At 37.7% G+C, this 25,164-nt stretch overlaps 1 protein-coding gene and 1 pseudogene across 1 annotated transcript; one reads left to right on the plus strand and one right to left on the minus strand.

The window, feature by feature from the left end:
* The first annotated feature begins 5,263 nt into the window (after positions 1-5,263).
* TFAM (transcription factor A, mitochondrial) lies at positions 5,264-21,999 on the plus strand. The gene is made up of 7 exons (XM_047702733.1): positions 5,264-5,791; positions 6,312-6,430; positions 7,888-7,958; positions 8,369-8,518; positions 11,895-11,990; positions 18,243-18,299; positions 18,790-21,999. The coding sequence occupies exons 1-7, from the start codon at positions 5,691-5,693 to the stop codon at positions 18,934-18,936; spliced, it is 741 nt and encodes a 246-aa protein (XP_047558689.1). The 5' UTR covers positions 5,264-5,690; the 3' UTR covers positions 18,937-21,999.
* Positions 22,000-23,612: 1,613 nt separating this feature from the next.
* LOC125084366 (peroxisomal membrane protein PEX13-like) lies at positions 23,613-24,931 on the minus strand (annotated as a pseudogene).
* Between the last annotated feature and the right edge of the window lie 233 nt (positions 24,932-25,164).

The following is a 25,164-nucleotide window of genomic DNA, read 5'->3' on the forward strand; positions in this document are numbered from 1 at the left end:
TATGTCACAAGTAAATAATACAAGCTCACACATTAAAGAGAAATCCAAGAATTTACTTTGGGCTGGAATGATACGGTGTGTTGAATGAGTCTGAGGGATAATCTGATATAATGGAGAAAGCATTACGACATTGAATTGGAAGACCAGGTTTTCACCTCCACAACCTACTAATTAGTGTAACCTTTTGTGTCTTGTGCTTTCTGAACTTAATTTTTCTCATCTATAAATAATGATACCATCTCTGTCTGCTATTTTAATTTCTGAATAACATAATCAAATAAAGTTATATAAAAATGTTCTAAAATATTAAAGTATGACTCCAACCTAAAGGTGTGTTATTTTTTATCACCTACCATAGTTTTATGCTCAAACATCACTAACTTAAGAGATGTTAAAAGTTCAATAGGAATAGAATAGCAATGCCGATATATTATATATGTGTATGTATGTATTGATGTGGGAAACAAAAGCAGTAGAAAAATTATTAAATTTCCTTACTACCTACAGCCCACTGACAAGTCTTTGAAACAGGCAGAGTGACATTCCTCTTGGGACTCAACTACCTTGATTACTTTGCTAAGGACAAAAGGCAATCCTAGCCTGACCCACCACCTCCAGGATCCTGTAAATCTACTTTAACATATAAAAATTCCTTTGGAAACTTCATCTCTAAACCCCCAAGATACTTGTTGATAATCATTCCCCAAGCCTATGGCCCACCAATATACATCTGTAGGGTCTCATGACTAAGCTTTCATTAGATGTTAATAAATGACCTTTTCCCAACAATAGCTAGCCCCCTCAAGGTCTGAAAATCTTGCTTCCAAAATTCTTTAGAGACTTATGTTATCCCTAACCACTCCCAACTTGTATATAATGGGTCACTCCTCATGACCCATTGCAGCTCTTTCTAACCACAGGTCCTGTCCCTGTCCCTTTAATAAAATCACCTTTTTGCACCAAAGATGTCTCAAGAATTATTTCTTGACTGTCAGCTTTGAACCCCAACATCATGGGTGTAATTTAAAAGGGGCAGGAAATGACAGAGTAATGGCAGTTCTGTGATGCAAATCTCACATTGGGGAAAATTCATATTACACCTGTAATTATTTAGAAGCTAATAATAATTGTTACAAATAATATAAAGATAATTATAGCCATTATCTGTTGAGTCTTTACGAGATGACAGGGACTCTGTTAGGAACTTCTTGTACATTTCCTAATTTAATCCTCACAACAATCTTAAGAGTCAGCCATTATCATTCCCATTTTCACAGAAGGGAAAACTCTGGGTCAGAGAAATTATCATTTGGCAGGGTCACACAGCTAGTAAGTAACAAGAACAAGATTCAAATCCAGATGTGTCTAACTTCTGAGTCTATATTCTTATCCGGTAATTTCTGTAACTTCGGTGTATCATGCAAAATGCAACCCAGAGACAAGTGAAGTGGTTTGATGTATTTATTAAACCAGAAAAAACCCCAGGTATTTAAATAATAAATGATTTTTAAGCAAAGGTGAAGTGAGAAACTATAGGGGAATCAGAAAAGCCAGTTCGTGGAGGATTTCTATGCCATGTATGAGAATTTAAACTTGATTCTGTAGGTCATCAGGAACCACTGAAGGTTTCAAATATAGATATGTGAAAATCGCCTATCTGGCATTGTTGCAGGATTTCTTTTCCTTTATTGCCCGTGGTTCTTGGTCACACTTCTTTGAAGAACGAAGAGGTAGACCAGAGGAAGAGTGTTGGGCAGCAAAGCAAAGTTTATTGAGTGATAGCAAAGCAGTTTATTGAGCAATAGTACAAAGCTCCCAAAGGAGGGAGCCTGAGAGGGTTGCCACCATGAGTTTCTAGGACCAGAGGTTTTGGGGGGCTTGATGGCAGCTGTTTAATCTGATTAACCCTCAATGTGTCTGTCACCCAATCAAATTTTTGTCATCCACCTATCACAGGGGAAAGGGCAGAGGGCTCCTTCAGGGGTGGTGTAAAATCCTTTTAAGGGTTGAGTCCTCTTAGGGTGGGTTGGGAGTGGGGGGAGGGGGTCATCCGTCTGCCTCTCTTCAACTATCCTTCATTAGCATAGAGTCTGTCTCAATATAATGCAGGCGAAGGGAAAAAATTTGTCTTTTAGAAAGAATGAGTTGGTGACTGGGCACAATATGGTTAGGAAGGAAATAAGATGAAAGCAGGAAAACTATAAGAGTTTGGGAAAAGATGTCAGAGCCTGAACCAGTGACATACAGGAGCGGGCTGGTATTGGTCTGGAGAGCCAGTTGTGTGTGTGTGTGTGTGTGTGTGTGTTTATATATCCAATGTATATATATATAGCTCTTCCCAACTCCAGGTGTGGTGACATCACAGTAGTTGGAAATGAGCCACTGCAGGAGAATTTATACCACAGATCTCAGCAAACACTACAAACTAGGGCTTTCTCTTTGGAGAGCTGATTTGCCAACATATTACTGGCCAAGCAAAAGCAACAGCATTTGACTGGAGAAGAAATACTTACCAGAGGTTAATGAGGTAAAATCAGCAATACTTACCATTAGCTGATTGATGGGGGAGAAGTGTTGTTACCAGCTAGACCCCAAGACCTGACCTTTACTGCTTGCCTGCCTGTACCTATAGGCCTTTTCCCACCTTTTTCCTTTCAGCTTATCCGTAACTCAGGCAAAAGACCCTAGGGGCATATAGCATCCTCAGAAGGAAAACAAAACTACCCCTTAAGCGATAACATCTATCTGGGTAGAGATCCACTGGTCCAGACCACCCAGACCAATCTGAGATTAACCCCAACTCACACCTACAGAGATGGACCATGGAGTGACCTGTGGAATGACTGACCTTCACCTCATTATAATAGTAAAATCTCCACCCAAGGAGGAACACAAGCCTCATTTGAGCCTCATTTATATTACAATGTTAAGGCATGTTTTATTAAGCTGCATGTGTGACCTTATGCCCAGTCCTACCTACAATGACAAGGCTTCCCTATCTAAATATTCATCATAACGCAAATAAAAGGAACCCATTCAGCCTTGCTCAGAGAGTCAGATCTTTGAAGTTTATTCCCCATGATCTCTTTATTTGCTGTGAATAAAGTTTACTTTGTGTGACAACTCCACCTGTAGTCTCTGTGACTTACCAAAAAGCAAACTCGCAGTAGCTTAGTTGCAGTGTCAGTGGGAAAGATTATAAAATGATTTATCAAATTATTAGCTTGGATAATTCAAATGGGATACTGGTGCCTCTTACCAGGACAAGGACTTCAAAATGGGAGAAAGATAATGAATTCTCTTCAGGGAAAATTGAAGTATCTGTGAGACATGATGGTAAAGATGTCCACAAGGCAGTGGTTATATAGATTTGGAACTAAAATGAGGTCTGGATTCAATATAAAATATGGGAATCATGAGAATATAACTGATCGTTGAAGTCACGGGGGAAGATATACATTTAAAACAAAACTAACAGAGGCCTGGGAAAGTCTGTGGCAAGTCTTCACATTTCATAAAGTAAATATAAATGAAATCATATGCCTTTTTGTTTAAAGCAATTTCAGTAAGTAGGTAGGATTATTTTCATAAATGCTGCATTCAGAATAAAATTACACTGCATGTAAATGAATGTAAAGGAATACTGGTATCTGATGAAAACAAATATTATAGATCAGATTTGTAAGATCTGTATAGGAAGATTTATCAAAATGACACTTTAATATTTAAGATTTTATTTATTCATTTTAGAGAGAGACAGCATGAGTGGGAGAGGCAGAGAGAGAGAGAGAGGATCTCAAGCAAACTCCATGCTGAGCATGGATCCCGTTAGGCGGCTCAGTAGATTCCTGGAATCTGAGATCATGACCGGAGCTGAAAACAAGAGTCTGAGGCTTAACTAAATATACCACCCAGGCACCCCTCAAATGACACTTTAAAACAACAAAAGGATTTTTAAATATCCAAAAGAAGTTTAACTTTTATCAATCATCTGAAAGAACAAAAACATTCTAGAAAGTACAGAGAAAAATTGAGAATTCAGCTAAAATGTAATTATAAGGAAGTGTATTCTATACTTACTCTATCTTGGCAATGTATTTTAATTGTTTATTTCTTTGCTTCTCTCATTAGACTTTACTGAGAGTGAAGGAATGTCGTGTCTTTTACCCACATTTGGGGCGCTGTATATAGTTATATAATCAGAAAAAACCTGTTTCTTTCATGACAAGATGGGAAGATTGAACAGATGATCTGGGAAGGTCCTTTCAACCCTGACAGTCTATGAGTAGATGATAGAAATAGATAGATAGATAGATAGAAAAATATAGATAGAAAAAGTAATAGTTGCTTACTTACCACTTAAAATAAGTGGGCTTAGTCCTTTGTAACACCAAAGGGCCAATGTTTCAAAGCTACAGAAAGGCAGTTGACTCTCAGCTTAATTACAGTGGTACGAATTTTCAATTATTCAATTAAGAATTAACAATTATAGCTACCCAACAGAGGTTGTTTCAGGACGTGGCTATCTTGGAAATAATTCGAAATGTAAAAGCTGATCCTTAGATACTTTCAGTTTAGGTCTTCCCAATCTTTTTCATGCCATTGTCTGCACAGAAAATGGTTGTACAGCATATCAATCAATATCTCAAGGAATATTTGCCACATGTTCTCAGGACTTTGGGAAAACTAATCTAGTCCAACATCCTCATTTGCAGAGGGGAAAACTGAATCTTAGGGGATGCAACATTTCCGGATCAAGACTTTAACATGAACGCTGGGACTAGGTAGTGCCTCTGCACAACTAATTAGCCAAAGTCCCCTTTCTAGAAATTAAGCAGGATTGGATGTCAGGCTCGAAGACCAGGTCTGGGAGAGCTGCAGTGGATAGGAGGACCGTCTAGATCAGTACTGCTTTAAATGTGGTCCCAAGATCACCAGCATCACAACTTTTTAAACAGTGAGGAATTTGTTGAAAACAGAGATTCACCGGCCTCACACAGACATACTTAATTAGGCACTGCTGCAAGGCCAGGACATCTGCATTTTTAGGTTTGAAAACACTCCCTACCTTCCACTCCCCCACCCCCGCCCCCGCAGTATTTTTGGGCTCTAGAGCTCCAGCTCCGGCTTGAACTGAGAGGCTCCGCTCCTCCGCGCGGCACCCGCCAGCTTCACCTCCGAGCAGCGGGTGCGGCACAGTTATCCGCGTCCTCGTAGTAAACTTGTTTGTTACGTACTAGCCCTTTCGGTCGTCACAGCCAGACGCCAGCCAGCACTGCCCAAGCAAGCTGAGACCACCGCAGTGCCTCCACCCGCCTCCTGGCCCCGCGGAGTAAAAGATTGCGGAGGGGGGCGGGGGCCGGGGGCAGAGGTGGCTCAGCTGCGCCCCCTTAAGGCCAGGACCCTCCGCAGGCAAGCCGGGCTGCGGTTTTCTTTCTCCGCCCCCGAGCTCCTCCTACTTTGCGGCCCCACCCACCGGGAAGCCACTACAGCGCCTGCGTCAATTCTGCCTTGCCCCGCCCCCTACTACCGACCGGATGCTAGCGGATTTCCCATGGTGCCTCGCGAGTGGCGGGCATGAGAGTAAACTGCAGAAGGTCGCCAGCGGGTTCTAGTCATTGTTGGAGTTGTTCTCTTGTGCTGCAGGGCTTCGACGAGATTGGTGCCCGGTCGCTTACTTGGTTGGTGCAATGGCGCTTTTCCGGTGCGTGTGGAGCGTGCTGAGTGCCCTGGGAAAGTCCGGATCGGACCTCTGCGCGGGCTGTGGAAGTCGACTGCGCTCTCCTTTCAGGTGGGACCGCTCACCTGCTATCTCGGGAGGTGGCACGGCCCAGGACGCTCTGGGGTTGGAGTGTATACTATTTGTCCCTCCTAGGAGGTGCGGGCCACTATGGCCCTCTGATTCAGACCTCGTCTTTGCCTAGGTGGCTTTGAGACCAGGCCTAGACGCCAGTAGTCTTTCCGGCCACCCTCCACCTTTCCTCCTCTTTCCCGCCCCACCGCACTGTCCACTCTTGTAGCACCGGTTCCGAGTTCTCTGCGAAGTCGCGCCACGAGCCTCCCGCCATCAGTATAGGCGTTAGGGAGGCGGCGGCCAGGACCTTTCCTCCACCTTGCTCTTCCTAGGAGGCATAGGTAGAGTTTTGAGACTTCAGTTTTGCAGGTCTTCCTTCCGGTTAGGACAGGGTTTTAAATGTCACTAACATGGTGTCATCTATAGCATCTTGAGACATCTCATTTGGTATCTCTGTCATATACAGATGAATATTGTCACTTAAATACTTTATATTGGTTATTTTCTTTATACGTAGTTTTGCGTATGTACCGAGATGTTTTTCATCCACCGTGAATAGTTACCCAAAGAAGCCTCTGACTTCATATGTTCGATTTTCTAAAGAACAGCTACCCATATTTAAAGCTCAGAACCCAGGTAAGGAGTTTTGGAGCATTTATTCTTGTCTGAGGTAATAAAGAGGATACTAAACGGTTAAACTTCAAACTTGATTTGCATTTTCAAAGCATCCATTGACTGTGCGAACATAATTATTTTTAGTGGTCTGTAAAATAGGAAGTATGACGTATTTTTTACCAAGTCAAAATGCCTTAAAAATAAGTTAATGAAAAGTATTATTTTATTTTCTTACAATATATGTATTTTTTGATGCATAATTGATGCGCAGTGTTACTAGTTTCAGGTGTACAACGTAGTGATTCTAGTGATTCCATAGAATCATAACTCTGGGTTATGCCATGCTCACTGCAAGTGTAGCTATCAGCAGTCACCAGACAGTGCTGTTAGGATATCATTGACTTTATCCTCCTGACTTACTAATTTAATGGAAGGTATTTTAAAAATAGCAGCGTGTGGAGTGGAAAGCATCCAGGGAAGAGGATGAAAAAGCTGAATTGGGGGGATATAGTTGCCATTGGCCTGGAGCACCATTGATAAATCATCTTATCTTTTACTTAGCTCCTACTTCAGGGAAGTTGCAATGAAATAATAACTTACGTGGATTTGTTCTATAAACTGTAAAGCTCTATACAAATTATTGCTAATTTCAAGAGCTTTTTCACTGGAAATTGGTTGAATTCCTGAAAAAAGAGATTTCCAGGTAGGATTATTTGTTCACTCCCTAGAAAGGCTATGGACCTTCATTTGGGGTTCTAGTGGCATAAATGTAATAACTAAATAACAGTTAACTGTATTTACGATTTCTAAAACCCTTTCAGAGGGCACTTGTGAAAACCAAATGTGCTTTAATGAAAATTCTTACATTATAAAGAATTGGTTTAAGAAACATGTTTCAGAAGTACTCAGATCTTTTAAAATATGGTAGTTCAAACTGAGTGGTTTGTTAAAATATTTCCATACATCCCGGTTGTTCCAGTTAAGGTGAGGAAGGAAATGGGGAATGATGAATTGATTTTGGAAGAGTTGGCTTGCATATAGTACTTCTGTAATTAAAATACAATTGATGTTACATGAATCAAGACTATATTTTATTGTTTAGTCAGGTTTTATGAACTTAATAATTCCTGAAAGACTGGGAAAAAAGTTTTGTCTGAAAAATGAGGTAAAAAGCTTGAAGAAGTTGATTACCCAACTGCTTAAGCTAATAATTTCTGAGGACTATTTGGGGATATGTTATATACTTCTTAACTTTTAGATAACAGATTTTTAACAGTGTTGAATAAAATAATGGAATTATGTATCAAATTTAAATGAGCTGATTAAAGAAAACCTACATCATTGTATTCAGTGTTGTGTGGTATAGAGATATCTGTAATAAAACTTAGAGCTGATGGATTATGCTTTCCTAGAAGTCTTTAGAAATTAATCCTGAGACATAAAATTGTGACTTTTTTTCATTTTATTCCAATCTATAGATGCAAAAATCTCAGAACTAATTAGAAAAATCGCCCAACTATGGAGGGAACTTCCTGATTCAGAGAAAAAAGTAAGCATATTGGTTTTTCACTATTGCTGGCCAGTTATTCTGCAGTTAAAAATAGTAGTCATGTCCTTTAAGTACCAAAAAAAAATTTATTTAACACCAATTATCTGTAAAGGAACTTCATACATTCTGATTCACATAAACGATTAGAATATGAACGTACAGCAGTGGTCATGAAGTGTTGGCAGCAATCTGAAGTTGAAGACTAATTCTTAGACTCTCACCTTGGTTAGCATGTATATGAAAAATACAGGTTTTTAATCCATATACATGTGATTCCAGAGCACATTTTTCACTTGGTAGTTCAGTCTGTCTTTATCTGAAGTCATGCAGTTGTCTTTTCCTGCAGGTGTGCCATGTTTAATTTACCAGGGGTACTTTATTGACTTCTCATCTGTGATTTTTATTTATAGATATATGAAGATGCTTACAGGGCAGACTGGCAGGCATACAAAGAAGAGATAAACAGAATTCAAGAACAGTTAACTCCAAGTCAGATTGTATCTTTGGAAAAAGAAATCCAGCAAAAACGTTTAAAAAAGAAAGCATTAATAAAAAAAAGAGTGAGTATCAATGAAATATTCTTTTCCTTTGGCAAAGGACTGAAATTTATGTAACTATGAATATAGGGAGTTTTTTTAAAATTTTTATATGTGTGGCTAAATGGTGGAATGTCATCAGGGGTACCCCATTTAGGAAATAATGAGATCGTTCTATTCTGCCACTAGTACCACTTGGCACTGAGTCTGTCTTAGAAACCCTTGTTACTACTTTTGGATGTATCTCTATTTAAGATACGTAGTTAGGACTAGCATGAAAGCTGTAGGAACAGAGTTATGAAACAACCAAATCAGGAATTACAAGGATCTTTGCTTCTGGGTCTTATCTAGAATAACCTGCTGATTTGACTTGTTTTATAAGTAATGGTGAGTTTGATGCTGAATGTTGCTGAATAGACTGAATCTATTAACACATCAGGAAGAAGTGACTTATTATATCTAGTCAAGTAAGAAGTGTCCATAGGATGAAATTCGGTTTTTCCTTATTAAAAACCCCACATGGTTCAAAGTTTGTAGTTCCCAGCTTAATGTTATTAATTCACTTAAATTCTGTTGCTTGAAAGACTACATTTTTCTGTAGAACCAGTGTTAGGTATGAGGTAGTCAGCTTGCTGGTCCAGTACACAGACTATAGAAAATGGTCACCAGAGCTAAAACTATTTCTTTGGAAAAGTAAATTTGAGACTTTGCTGTGAGATACCAACATTTCTCTCCCTGGACCTAGTGTTAAGCCCTCCTAGCACCAGTGTTGAGGACTCATCCATTTTAAAGTCAGTAATCTAGATAGTAATCTAGTCTTCTGATCCAATTAGTAAAAGGAAACCGGAAAAGATAATAAGAGAAATACGGTGTCTGCTTAGGGATAGTATTTGGAGGTGTGATTACCAAAGTTTATTCTCCCTCTTTTATTCTCCCCTCTTCTTTAATGCAGCCATCCAGTGTTAAGAGTGGAGAGGACCAGAAATGAGGATTGGACAATGATAGAGGATTTCCCTTTCATACATTTCTTTTGTTCCTTACTCTTTCTTCTCGTGTTCCCAGTACTTTTTTTTTTTAAAGATTTTATTTTTTTGAGAGAGTGCATGCATGCACGTGAGCATGAGCAGGGGAGGGGACAGAAGGAGAGGTAGAAGCAGACTTCTGGCTGAGCCGGGAGCCCAACATAGGGTTTGATCCCAGGACCCTGAGATCACAACCTGAGCTGAAGGCAGACTCTTAACTGACTGAGCCACCCAGGCGCCCCTTGTATTCCCGTTACACATTTGCTACACCTGTTGTAAGTTGGCCCATAGACCTTGGATAGTTGGTTCAGTTGTTGTTTCTTTGGTCTTGGTTCTCTTTGCTTTTGGATTTTTGAGGATTCTGTTAATATGGCCTTTAGTTCAGAGATTCTTTCTTTAGCTGTGTCCAGTCTAATAAGTCTATCAAAGACATTCTTCGTTTCTATTACAGCATTTTTTATACCTTTTTTTTTTTTTTTTTTGGTTCATCCTTGGGATTTCCATCTCTGTGTTTTATTGCTAGTCTGGTCTTACATGCAGTCTAGAGTCCTCAGCATATTAACCTAGTTGTTTTAAATTCCTGGTCTGATAATTTCAACATCCCCCCATATCTGATTCTGATGCTTACTTTGCCTCTTCAAATTATGGTTTTTTTGCCTTTTAGTATGCCTTGGAAGTTTTTTCTTGATAGATGGACATGAGGTGCTGGGTGGAAGGAACTGCTGTAAATAGGCCTTAGTAGTCTGATAGGTGTGGGGGCAAGAGAAGCATTCTGTAGTCCTAGGATTCGGTCCTTATCTTTCAGTGAGCCTGTGCCACTGGTCTGTGAACTTCAGAAGAGTTTCTCAGTTCACTCCTGCACACACTGCCTCCCCCTTAGGTGTGGGACAGGATGACTAGAGTGTGCAGGAGTTGGGTATTTCCCTTCACTTAGGTCAGTTAGGTTCTGGGTTAGCTGTTAAGGCCTGAGGCAAGCCTTAAGAACTGAGTACTCGGGCATTTCAAAATAGTTTCTTTTCCTCTCCCCTCTTCTCCTTATAGAAGCAGGAGGGCATTTTTTTCCTGGTATTTATTGTGGAAATCTGGTCTAGCTCCTAGAGGTAGGTCTCACAATACTGTGAGGACTCTCCTGTGATTGGGTCCCCCTGTTGTTTTTAAGCTCTAAGAGTTGTCCACAGAGAGCATCCAGCAATTCATTTATTACAGTAGGGGTTTTCCTACCCCAGCACTGGTTCCAGCAGGGTTTGCCTCGACTCCATGTATTCCCTTGTATGTCTCCAGTCTAGGGGGCATCAGTTTGCCCTGTTTCCTCCTTTCTTGGATCCAAAGAAGGTTGTAGATTTTTTGGTCTGTTAACTTTATACTTACTGCTAGGAAGTGATGACTTCCAAGCTCCTGGCATGTAGAACCAGAAACTTGAGGCCTGAAGGATTTTTTCTCTCAGACTTCCATTTTCACTCCCTGTTGGAATTTTTCTTTCTGTTGAAGATTCCCAGTGCTAACTAGTAGAGATCAGGTGAGAAGTGTGGGGATCAGGAAGTTACAAGTAGAGCACCTGGGAGAGAAATCTCTAGCAGTAGCTCTAGAAACAAAAGGGGAAAGTAGTTAAGTTATGAAGTGCCTGGAGTTTACAGTAGTTTTATGACTGAGAAGTTCAGGGAGAAGATAATAAATCACAGGGGTCCTACTTTTACTTATGAATAAAAATTGGGTTATTGACTTTAACCAAATTACCATTAAAAGCCATATACTTTTATAAATTACAAGTACTACTGTCCAAATTCAGAAACTAAGTAGGATAATGCAGTATCTCTTATTCTCTGAAACTCAGAAACTAAACTGATTTAAACAGCAAGGAATATGTGTATTCTTTTCCATCTCCTGCCTCCCCTGCTCTTTGGTACCCAATTAAAAGACTTGAATTTAACACATCGTTGAGGTTTAAAAGTTGAGAGATATCAGAGAAGAAAATGAGATTGTTAAACAGATAGTCTAGTGTTCATGAGTTGTGGTGGATCCACGTAGTGACTGGGAGATGGTAGTGTCCTGTAAAGATGAAGCTGAGATTGTTTTAACCTTTAAAAAAGATTTTGTGCATATGTGCTCAGTTATTCAGTTTGTGGAGACTATGAAAATCATATGTAAAGGAAATGTTTTTGTATGGAAAATAACTCATAAAATCTGTTATAATTTTGAAAACTTAGTGCTATCAAAAAAAAAATTGTCATCTCCAGAATGAGTAATCATTTTGTATGAGAATTATAACATTCACTCACAGGAACTTTCCACAGTGCATAGTAGTGAATAAAGTTTCTGTAGGTAAAGTTAAGTCTCAAACAAGTTAAAACTGTATCTAACTCTTCATTTTTGTTACTCAGGAGTTAACAATGCTTGGAAAACCGAAAAGACCTCGCTCAGCTTATAACATTTTTATAGCTGAAAGGTTCCAGGAAACTAAGGATGGTACATCACAGGTAAAACAGAAAACAGCATTTGTTTTTTAAATTTTTATTTTAATTTTAAAATATTTAGACAGAAAGTTGTAGGGGTGCCATGTTAGGAGGTAAAGAAAAGTAAATTATTATAAATAAGTATACAAATAAGATCCTCTTTCTTATATCTCTTTTAAAAGAAAACCCTTTTTCTTACCACATAAAATTAATTTGAGTACTTAGTGGCTAATAATGTATATTCAATTTTTTTTATTTAAAAAATAACATTTTCAAATTCATAAGTATTTCAAAGTTCTGGAGACTTCTTATCTGGCAATTCTTTTTATATTTTTATTGTTATGTTTATTATTATTATTTTTTAAAGATGTTATTTATTTATTTGACAGAGGTCACAAGTAGGCAGAGAGGCAGGCAGAGAGAGAGAGGAGGAAGCAGGCTCCCTGCTGAGCAGAGAGCCCGATTCGGGGCTTGATCCCCGGACCCTGGGATCATGACCTGAGCCAAAGGCAGAGGCTTTAACCCACTGAGCCACCCAGGCACCCCTTATCTGGCAATTCTTAACTGTTTTGTAATCACTGGGAAAGAATGAGAGTAGAATTATAATATTTTGTACTGGGATTTGAGTATAACCTATTGCTTCCTGTTATATCCTTTAATAAAATTTTGGTTATGTCTATGGGAATATATCATACCTATGAATATCATCATATGAATGTGTCAAAGAAAGAAAGAAGCTTGTCATTCCTGCTATGGCTTATTCTTTCCTTTATTTCCTTCTTAGAAGCTCCAAATGTGGAATTGTATTTTTCCTTTTATAATATGATATGGTAAGAAAAATGTTCAGATCCCTCACTGTTGTCAATCTGGAGATGAAGGGTTTTTGCCATTCTGCCACATTTTAGGTTATTTGGATCTGTAGTTCATTTCAGAAATCTCTTTAATGTATGATTAAATAATGTATATGTGACGTAGTCTTCCCTGGCTGTATACTTTTCACTGATTTACTCGTTGGGATTTTATTTTACCTTATGTTCTTAAAGATTTATTTATTTTAGAGAGAGTGCAAGAGCTGGAGCGCAAGGAGAGGGATGAAGGGAGAGAGAGAGACAAGCAGACTCCCTGGTGAGTGGGGAGCCTGATGCGGGGCTTGATCCCAGGATCCTGAGATCATGACCTGAGCCCAGATCAAGAGCCAGATGCTTAACCAACTGAGCCACCCAGGTGCCCCACTCCTTGGGATTTAAAAATTCTGTTTCTTTATCTTTACATTACTAAAATGCATATCTGTTTATTTTTCTAGTTGAAATTTGTTCAGTTAGTAACTTATTTTGGATTTTATCAGTATAAGAAAATTGTATGCTATATGAGAATCCTCCTAAATCAGTGGTTCTCAATTCAGACTATGTCTTGGAATCACCTAGAAAGCTTAATGGCTGAGGTACCCTATCCTGGGAAATTAAAATTAATGCAACTCTCATTTTTAATCATTTAAAAAATACTGGTTATACATCCTCATAGTTAAAAGAATAAAAATAAGACTTGTTATGAAAGGTACCAGGTTTCACAGCCTTGTCGTACTGCTTACTCCAGAAGCAGATACTTTCAGCTGTTTACTGACTCTTGTGATATTTACTGCTTATCTCTAAATAATACCTTATATTATTAATTCTTGATTTATTTCAATTTTAAGCCTTATCTGTATTTTAGGCATTACCTCCCACTATATAAGACTAACATTTAATATCATCTTATCCCGCTGTTCATGTTTCCACTCACCTGCATCCCAGTATAGTTATCAGAATTTTCGTTAGTTCAGTATTGAGTATGTTATTATGATAATGTAAACTTAGTCATGGTTGAGCTGTGCCATTTGCTATGATTATTTTTCCTTTCTTACAAAAGTCACTTCCACTGAAGTTCATTGTATTTTGTGTTTTTGTTTCCTTAGCTTATTATATACTATCCGTAATTTAGCCTTAAACTTTTAAATACATTCACTGGCTTTCAGTGCATTTAAGATACATTAGCTGTTCTGTCAGTTTCAGGGTGGTGCCTCTGATTTGTTCCAATTTAATTGTTGCCTTTTATGGTTAGTGCACAGTTGACATTCAGCTTTTGTGGTGCTTTTGCTTCTGTTGTCTTAGTTTACTGATTCTGTTACAGCATCTCCCCAGTGAGAGTATGTGGGAGATCAACTTTTTGAGTTTTTGCATGTCTGAAAATATTCTGTCCTTACATTGCTTGATAGTTTGGGCATAGAATTCTAGTATGGGGTCATGTTCTTTCAAAATTTTAAAAATAGTGCTTCTTTCTCTTGTAGCTGCTTCTAATTTATTTATTTATTTATTTATTTTTAAAGATTTTATTTGAGAGAGAGAGACTATGAGAGGGGTGAGGGTCTGATGGAGAAGCAGACTCCCTGCTGAGCAGGGAGCCTAATGTGGTACTCAATCTGGAGACTCCAGGATCATGAGCTGAGCCAAAGGCAGACACTTTAACCAGTTGAGCCACCCTGGTGCCCGTTGTAGCTTCTTGTTAATGCTTTTGAGAAGTATAAGCCATTTTGATTATTAGTCCTTTGAATGTGATCTGCTTTCTTTTTTCTTCCTTTGCTCCCCCTTTTTTCCTCTGTTCTCTCTAAGAGAAAGAGTCTTCTGCGCTGGTCCTTTGATTTTCTTTTCTGTATTGTTTTCTCTTAGCCTTTTTTGCCTTTCTTTCTGGGATATTGTATACATTTTTACTGAATCTTCACTGGCCCCAACAATACCTGGGGTAAATATACCCTTTTAGAGAGGGTAAATCCTAGAATCTGCCCATGGTGGGGATTTAATCTCCTTTTCAAGAGAATTTCAGTCAGTCTCCTGTTTTAAGCCCAACTTTCACCTCTGTTTTCTACCTGTCTGATGCTGCCAATTCTTGAGCTACCTGGGAATTCTGCACTGTAAACCAGTTTGCTTTTTTGGCTTTCCCAGTGCCTACTTGGGAATCTGCCTTGTTGGTTAGGTAAGTCACTATTTCTCCACCTGCTTTTCAGCTTCTAAAATTTTTTGTTGATAGTGCCCTCGCCTGTTGTTTTTATCCACATGGGTTTATGCCATAAGAAATGTATATTCTTTTATGTTAAAAAAAAATAAACAGTAGAAATTTTTTGCTCACAGTCTGGAGGCTGGGAAGTCCAAGACCAGGACAGCATCATGGTTGCCTACTGGTGAGGTCCCTCTTGGTTCATATCATCTCACTGTGTCCTCCATGGTGGAAGGGCTTTGTTTAATGGGTTTTAGGAGGGAGCAAAAGTCAGTATCTTTATATCTTTTTAATTTTCTTTAATGAATGGTGAAAGCTCAGATTATTTAGGCATGCAACTTTATAAATTATTTTTGAGCTCAGTGAATACAAAACTTTATGGATTAAATATAAGCTTTTAAAAAACTTAAAGAATTGAGAACATTAAAGCAATTCCTTGCAAAGCTAAGAGAACAGTTGTTTAGTGAGTAACTGTCCCTGAATATATTAGATGTGTTTATAAAGGTAAGTTTTAAGATGTTCAAAGTACAATGGTTATATAGTCTCAGATACTATCTGGTACCTCCATTTTTGTTGATAGGAAAAAATTTAGAGTTCGAAATGGTAAACCTCATTGTTCATTCTGTTTTTCCTTAAAGTCACTGATAATTTCCTCTTAGCTTTAAACAAATACTTTTTAGACCATTCCCCCTCTCCTTCACATTTGCTTTCTCCTACCCCTGTGTGTCTCTCCCTGCCCCTCATTCTCCTCCCACCCATTTATTCCCATTTAGTCTCTCCTTTGTCGGAGCAATAGCACAAGCTGTATGAGGTGTGCTGACTCTCCTCTCTGCCTCTCTCCAATCATGGGTTCCCTGAATCCTTTTAATTTTATAAATGAAGAACCAAGCCTAAGGGAGGTAATAATGACTTTTTCCAAGTCACATAATTAAGTTCAGCTAGGTAGAATTAAGGACTAGTGTTATATTGTTCCCATGACTACAACTAAATACTTTGGCACAAATTTTAGAATAAAACATTAAGATACAGGAAAGAAATAAAGACACTTAGTCTTTGAAGTTAGTCTATCATAGGAATATAGATTTATACTTGAATTATTAATATTGGTGAATCAAAAAGGATACATCCACATAGCAAAGAAAACCATTAACAAAGTGAAAAGGCAACCTACTGAATGTGAGAAAAATATTTGAAAATCATATATCTGGGTGCCTGGGTGGCTTAGTGCGGTAAGGCTCCGCCTTCAGCTCGGGTCATGATCTCAGGGTCCTGGATCAAGAACTGCTTTGGGCTCCCTGCTCAGCGGGGAGCCTGCTTGCCCGTCTCTCTCTGCCTGCCTCTCTGCCTACTTGTGATCTCTCTCTGTCAAATAAATAAATAAAATCTTTATTTAAAAAAAGGAAAATCATATATCTGATAAGGGGCTAATATCTAGAATATATAAAGGAACCCAATAGCAAAAAAAAAAAAAAAAAAATCTGATTAAAAAAATGGGGAGGGGGGCACCTGGATAGCTCAGTTGGTTAAGTGTCTGCCTTTGTCCGGGGTCATGATCACAGGGTCTTTGGATTGAGTCCTGCATCAGGCTCCTGGCTCAGAGGGGAGCCTGCTTCTCCCTCAGCCTTCCACTCCCCCTGCTTGTGTGCTCTCTCTATGATAAATAAATAAAATCTTGTTTCTTAAATGGGGAGATTCTCTGAATAAACATTTTTCAAAGAAGACATACAGATGGCTAATAGGTACATAAAAAGGTGTTCAGCGGGGCGCCTGGGTGGCTCAGTGGGTTGAGCTGCTGCCTTCAGCTCGGGTCATGGTCTTGGGGTCCTGGGATCGAGTCCCGCATCGGGCTCTCTGCTCAGCGGGGAGCCTGCTTCCCTCCCTCCCTCCCTCTCTCTCTCTGCCTGCCTCTCTGTCTACTTGTGATCTCTCTCTCTGTCAAATAAATAAATAAAATCTTTTTTAAAAAAAAAAGTGTTCAGGATCAGTACTGATGAGGGAAATGCAAATCAAAGCCACAATGGGATACCACCTCAGAATATTATCAAAGGATGGCTGTTACCAAAAAGAATGGCTATTATAAAAAAGCTGAGAAGATCATGAGCGTTGGCAAGGATGCCGAGAAAAGGGACTCCTTGTACATGTGTTGATGGAAATGTAAATTGCAACTCACTATAGAATATTGTATGGAGGGGCGCCTGGGTGGCTCAGTGGTTAAAGCCTCTGCCTTCGGCTCAGGTCATGATCTCAGGGTCTTGGATCGAGTCCCGCATCGGGCTCTCTGCTCTGCAGGGAGCCTGCCTCCTCCTGTCTCTGCCTGCCTCTCTGCCTACTTGTGATCTGTCTGTCAAATAAATTAAAAAAAATTAAAAAAAAAAAAAAGAAAATTGTATGGAGGTTCCTCAGAAAATTAATAGAATTACCATATGATCCAGCTATTCTGCTTCTGGGTATTTATCCAAAGGAACCAAAAACACTAACTCGAAAATATGTCTGCATACTTCCATGTTCATTGGGCATTATTTACAATAATCAAGACATGGAAGCAATCCAACTATCAATGGATGAATGGTTAAAGAAACTGTTTTATTTATCAGTGGACTATTCAGCCATCAAAAAGAATGAAATCTTGATATTTGCAACAGTATGGATGGCCTTTGAGAGCATTGTGCTAAGTGAAATAAATAAACAAATACTGTGTGATCTCTTAGATGTGGAATCTTGGAAACAACCAAGTTCATAGGTACAGAGAATGGATTCGTGGTTGTTAGAGGTTAGGGCTGGGGCTGAAAATGGGGTGAGAATGGTCAAAGGGTACAAACTTGTATTTTTAAATAGAAATAAGTCGTAAGGATATAATGTACAACAGGGTGACTGTAGTTAATATTTTAAAGTTGCCTGGAATGTATCTTAAAAGTTCTCATCACAAAATTTTTGTAACTGCATTTTTGTGACATGTTAACTAGACTTATGGTGGTCATCATTTCACAGTACATACAAATAATCAAGTTTATACCTGAAACTAATAAAATGTTACATGTTGATTATATCTCAATGAAAAGATAAATATCTTCATCCTATTAACTTTTTGTATGTTTTAACAGTGTAGTAGTTTTTATTTGGAAAGAAAGGTAGGAATTGAGGAGACTTTGTCTGTGATTCTTGACATCTGAAATTTTATTGTTGAAATGAATAATAAAAAATCTTTAACCACTGAAGTGTATCTGGTACTTAGACATACGTATTTTACAGGTAAAGCTGAAGACTATAAATGAAAACTGGAAAAATCTCTCTAGTTCTCAAAAGCAAGTAAGTAGTATGGTTTTAGTTTCAAGTGTCTAGTTAAAATATCTGTGAGAAAATTAGGGCAAGGCTCGATTCATGTGAAAACAACTTTGTATCACTAATAGCACAGTTAAAGTATTTTAAAATTATTTTCATATCCTTAGAAACAGTTTGGTTTTTTTCTTCTGGTAGTTTTTAACTGCAAATAAAACTGGTATTTAAAACAATGTCACTCATAACTCTGAGTGCTCACTCTATCCAGTGATAATCACTCCTTGCCTCTGTTTCTTTCCCACATCCCAAGCCCTAAAATTATACCAGCTTTATTAATTCTTGCAAAAGTCTTAATTTCTGGCCCTTTTCTCATCTTTTATTTCAAAAAACTTTCCTTCTGCTGTCCCTTTTACACATGTAGAACAGTAAGGTGATTTCTAGAATATATGGAGTGTTCCAGAAATTAATTGTAGAAGACTCTTCTAAAGAAATCATTTTAACACTTAACACTTTTTCTCAGGTATATATTCAGCTTGCTAATGATGATAAAATTCGTTATTATAATGAAATGAAATCTTGGGAAGAACAGATGATGGAAGTTGGACGAAATGATCTTCTACGTCGCACAGTAAAGCACCAACGGAAAGTCGACACTGAGGAGTATTGAAATAGAAGATTGAGTTATGTTCATAATGGATAGACACAAGAAACCAATTAGGTCTCAATACCTGAAGCTATTGAAAATTAGAAAGATAAAGTTGGTGAACATTTTATATTTAATTCCTTTTTCTTTAGCCCATGGACTTCTGCCAGTTCAATACATTTTGTATTAGTATCTTGCTTTGGAAAACCCAAAGAGATAAAAAGTTCATGCGAAATTTATTTTGTGTTAAGGAACTACTGAGGATCAAAATAATCCATGAAATGCAGCAGTGAATCATTTTACCTTTGATAAAGGTAAATCAGACTGTGAAGTTTTTTTATACTTGATGACTAGAAGGAGTATTTTTGATTCCTTATATATATATGGAGTCAGGAGTTTCGTATTCAAAACTGTCCCAAATTGTAGAAGTCATAGTGTCCTCTGATATAATTGTACATTTTAGAAGAGCACCCATAATTCATCTAGGTAAATTCCACTTCCTAGGTGTAATTCACATATTCAGAGTTGATGGTTGCACATACAAGGAATTGCTGATTTCAGTTGCAGTTTTGTATAAAAAGAATGGGGAGATTTATAAACCTTTTCCTCATTGCCTTTTTCCCCAGAGTAAAAACAAAGAAATTATGTACCAAATCTAAGCATATTGTTTTATACTGCATAGAATAAAGATTTTAAATGTTTCCTAATTATATGTTTTAAGGTGAAACATTCATTTTGCAGATTTTGTTTTCTTCTTTAAGTAGAGGTATGGATTCTGAATTATTTTCTTTTTCTCATATGAGTGTATTTATCCATAAAGTAGATAACCTGTATGGTATAAGTTTTAAAATGAGGGAATCTAAAAAACAAGTCTCCAAACTCTTTAGGCTTGGAATTTAAAAGTTTTGCGCAACATATATAAACCCATATATAAGGCACAGCCAGCTCTGGCCTGTAAGCCAAATCCAGCCTAGTGGCTGCTTTTCATAGTCTGTGGGACTAAGAATTGTGTTTACAATTTTAACTCATTAAGAAGGAAGTTTCAAGACACATGAAAATTAATATGAGATTCTGTGTCCATAAAGTTTTATTGGAACACAGTTATACTTTTATACTCTTATATAAGTTATACTTACACTCTTTTACTCATGGTTTATGGTTGCTTTTGGCCAACAGTGACAGTTGAGTAAATGTTTGAGAGACTAAAGCCTAAAGCCTAAAATATTTACTATCAAACCCCTTACAAAGAAAGTTTATCAGCCTATAGAGTAGTATGACTGGTGTTCCAATGTATAAATGTGTTGGGATAGTTCTTCAAAACTCTTTCAAAGGTTCTTGTTTTAGAATCTTTGTCACCATTTACTTTAAGAGAAAAGAAGTCAGACCACTGAAAAAGCTAAGCCAACTTGCTCCACAGTGCTAGCCAGGAAAATTATCTTTAGTTATAAATTATGTTGCAGTATAATAAAAAAGGTCCACATAGTGTGGAATGAGATTCTTTTGAAGTATTTGCTATGGCTTAGTAAAATGAACTTCAGGAACTTTCCAGTTAGCACATTACCACAAAATCTTTATCAGCTTTTAGCATTTGTTTATCCTTTAGGATAGTTAAGCAAAGGTTTTCAAATCCATACCACATTTTTGATCAGAATAATTCATCTGTCATCATCAGTTCACAGGAACAGGATAACTCAAAATTTATATGTGCTTTATATTATGCTAACTATTGAGAAATGGCAGTTCCTAAATTTCTAGAAAGCTTAGAAGATTTTTGTTGTTTCTGGATAGAAAAATTAGTAAAAAGTCACAAAAAGATGACTTAGGTATACTGAGCTTGACAAAGGTAGGGACTGAAGACAAAAAATACAACTTAAGAGGAAGAATAAGATTTAAATGTATAAAGTTGGGTGTTTTCAAACAACTTTGTGCTGTGGTTAGGAATATGGGACAGTCTGCCATTAGTTAGATACACCATGAAAAAAAATAGATACATCATGGTTCTGAGGCTAGAGTATTTTGGGGAAGAAGAGGAGGTGCACTGTTACCAGCCTATTTGGGTTTCCAGGAGAATTAAGCGCTCACTCCCTATGGTATCTAGAATGTTACTCCTTATGTACCTTCTTCAGGAGAATGGCGAAAGTCATCAGTCAAATAATTTATTGTGTCCTGTGCTTCAGATGAGCCCAGGGAGCATATAGGTGTCAGTGTTGGTAGTAAATATTATAGAATGGGTGAGATGGAGAAATGAATTTCGTAAATACCTGACAAAAGTACAAAACACATCTTTGTAGTTACCTTCTGAGCTCTTAGCATTTTACCTATGGATGCTATTTTACACTGAATACATTCAAATCAAGTCTTCCTAAATATATTGGGAGGTTCAGTATCCACTAGGTTCTCAAGTATTTACACCCTCATACAGGAAAAAGAAGTATGAAACAGTGGAAAGAGCTAGAGCAGAACTAAATTATGATAATACCAAATTGTATTGGATTTGCTTTGTTTCTAAAACAATGTTACTGTTAATACTTAGAATAATCTGATTCCACACCTTTCTTAAACTTCAATACATGCTGAAGACTGGCATGCCATATGCCAAATGTCATCTAGATTATACACAAAGTTTCTATTATAAAGAATAAGAATTTAACATCAGTAACCAGTGGCCACTCCTGTAGAGCCTTGGTTTTTAGATGTTTAAGTTGTTCCAACAGAGTACTTGCTATAGGAAGTACAGAAGAATGCTAGAGAGAAAGATGCTCAAGAAATGAAACGGGGTTTATGCTGTTTGTCATAAGCGATTTGTCATAAAGAGATTTTTGTACTATTGTTCATAGGAGTACCAATATTAGATTTTTGAAATAAGTTGATGACAGAATAGAGGTCTGTGTGATTATTTTACTTTCTGATGTTTACTTAAAGAATATTGTGTGCCCATTCAGCCTATTGTGATCATGTAATTTTGCTATTGTTTTTGGCTAATCCTTTTTTGGAAATACCACTTTAAAAATAAGGCATATGTTTTTATAGTTGCTCTGAATGTGTGTATTTAAATTTGTGAATTAAAAGGGTATTGCTATAAGTGGATTTAAAGTAACTAGAAAGTTTTATTGATTTTTCTGACATTTGCTGTACTTAAAACAATCATCACCAGGTTGTGCCGAAACAGTAGGAAGTTTTTATACAGTTAACTGAGGATATCCATTATTTCTCTTAATTTTATCAACATTCACTTTAAGAATATTCTCTTCCTTTCTTTCCTGTAGCCAGCTACTATCCTTTCTTTTCTTCATAGCACCAACCTCTTACAATTTTGAAAATGTTATTAAGTACAGACTGTGTTTTAAAATTTTAAAGCAGTAAAAAAAAAAAATTTTTTTTTAAATATTTTTTAAATTGAGTCTTTGGAAAGAATAAGAAAATGAACATACTTACTACTTTGAATTTGTAAAACAGCATAATTATACAAAGCTGCTTTCATCAGTCTCTCACATTGTTCACAAAGTACTTTTGGTAATTGATTAAATCACTGATAATATTTAATAGCAAATACATAAAATAGAAAACCATTTTCTAATACACTTTAAAATATTTTTAAAAAATTTACTGACTAGGGACACCTGGGTGGCTCAGTTGGTTAAGCAGCTGCCTTCGGCTCAGGTCATGATCCCAGCGTCCCGGGATCGAGTCCCACATCGGGCTTCTTGCTCGGCAGGGAGCCTGCTTCTCCCTCTGCCTCTGTCTGCCACTCTGTCTGCCTGTGCTCACTCTCCCTCTCTCTCTCTGACAAATAAATAAAATCTTTAAAAAAAAAAAAAATTACTGACTAAAGAACTAAATATTTAAAATTGACCCTAAACAAGAATTTTAAATAAGCTAAACATTTTTTTCACTTTAACATCATTTGAAACACCCTTATATAAAATGGTTTCTGATTAACTTGGGTGATGTGCAACAAAATATTGGAATTTATTCTTTTTCGCTTATATTGACTGAATTTAGAATTTATCCAGTTTCATTTCTCCTTCCCCACAAATCCTGTTTAAAATATAGGAAGAAAGCCTCTGATCCAAGTACTAACCAGGCCCAACCCAGCTTAGCTTCCAATATCAGATGATATCGCACGTGTTCAGGGTGGTATGGCTGTAGACCCCTTGCTCAGCCAGGAGCCTGCTTCTCACTGTCCCGCTCCCCCTGCTTGTGTTTCCTCTCACTGTATCTCTACCTGTTAAATAGATAAAATCTTTTTAAAAAAAATAAAATATGGGAAGAAGGAAGGGAGAGTATAGTTTTGACGTCACTAGTTTTGACAGTGACCTTTTATTATATAGGCTGCCAACCAGCAGCCTTAACATTAAAGAACTTGATTTGGTTATAGCCATCTCTAAGGTTCTGTTTATTTATTTATTTATTTAACACAGATCAGAACATTTTTCTTCAGTTTAAATTTGTAAAAAAAAAAAAGAAAAGTAGCCTTTTGTTCTCATATTTATGTTATCACTCAATTTCTAAGGATTCCAAACCAATTAAGCTCTAACTTTAAAAAGCATTAAAGACCCCTACTGTAGCAAACTGTGTTCTATAGTTCATCAATCTTACTTTCAAATTAAGATGAGAATGGTAGCAGTCTCCATAATCTTAAAATCTAGGTGAAACAACTTGTAAAATGTAACCAGGTCACTAGACCAACACACTAGTGTTCAACTTTCATAATTTCTAGCAGTAAAACACCTGGAATAGCCATTAACAAATGTATTCATTGGATTGTAGATTAATTTCTTTGAAAGAATTTTTAAAAAGTATAGTTCAGTTGCAGGCAAACATGAAAGATAGCAAAGATCTTGTTTATCTCCACCTTTCCCAGTGGGATCAGGTGCAACTGGAACCTTATTAGTTTCAACAAATACAGATTCAAAAGCAGATTCCAGTTCATCCAAAGAATCAGCAGCTGTGGCTACTTTAATTAGTGTTGCATTGGTAAAATTGTTGCTGCTTGGAAATTTTGCTGGATTCCGCTGCTTCTGTACCTCTTTTACCAAGACTTTTGACATAATTACAAGGTGTAAGTCTTGTTTGACCATCAAGACTAGCCAGAAGCCAGCCATGCTCTTCGGGTTGCTGTTCTTTGAGAGGTTAAGTTTAGCATATTGCCAGCATGGAAAGAAATTTCTTCAGATACAGCAGCAAAATCATATTCTCTAGCAACTATGTGGTCATCCTCACCACTTGCCCAGTTCATATTGTTACTTCATCATTATGCATAGACAGCATTTTCCAGATGAGGTAAGGACTACCAAGAATAATCGCAAAGAATAAGAACATTGGCTGAGATTTTGCTGAGTTAGCTGCTCTGCCCTCATCATCAAGGCAAGCCACAGTTCCTTCACTTTCTGCCCAAAGGTCCTCATTCAGAGCCTCTTTTAAACTATCATCCACTGCAACTGTTTGTAAAGATACCTTATAGTCCTAACTAATGTAAAAGCTGAAAAACCCTTTGTGAAATGTATTTTTAATTGGGAAAAATGATTTGCTACATCCAGTACAGCCCCCAAACATACAGACAGCTGAAAAGGTAGCATCCATCATCATACTCACAGAGGCAAATACATGAACAATACTTCAGTGGACTGAAATGCACTTCTGCTTTCTTCAGCTTGCTGAACAAATCTACTGGGTGGCAGATCATCACACACAGGTGGTTATAGCCACGCCCATTATCTCCATAACCATAAGGGCTATAGCTTCCATAAAATGCATTTCCACAGGCACCATATCTTGAAGAAAATGAACTGTAAGCAGGTCTGAAAGAAATTCACATTGCTGCTTCCTGTCTGCTGTGATGGCCTTGGAAGAAAAGGTGGGGCATTCTGGTAAGTGTTGGTTGTCCACGTCTTGTCAGTAAAGTAGGACCCAAATCAGCAGATTGGAAAGTGGGGGCAGGTCTTCATCCTGGCCAAGCTCCAGGAATTCTGGCCAAGCTCCTTGGGTTTGGGGGTTGGGGGAGTGTCTGGGAAGCCATCTCCTCCTCTTCCACTCAGCTCCCAGTCTGTGCTGGGAGGTTCTATTTAAGTTACTTGTTTATACTGGAATTTTGTGCATTGTATTTGGTGGGATTAAGTGATGAGGGGTCCAAATTTATTAATCCTTCAGAAATTGTTGAAACATTACGAGCATTTGGTACCAATTTTGGATTTTTTTCCCCCAGTCACCAGTCAGAGCAGTTTCTCAGCAGTTGTGTAACTAAGGTGAGCA

This window comes from Lutra lutra, chromosome 14 (genome assembly GCF_902655055.1).
Source record: "Lutra lutra chromosome 14, mLutLut1.2, whole genome shotgun sequence".
Lineage (NCBI taxonomy): Eukaryota > Metazoa > Chordata > Mammalia > Carnivora > Mustelidae > Lutra > Lutra lutra.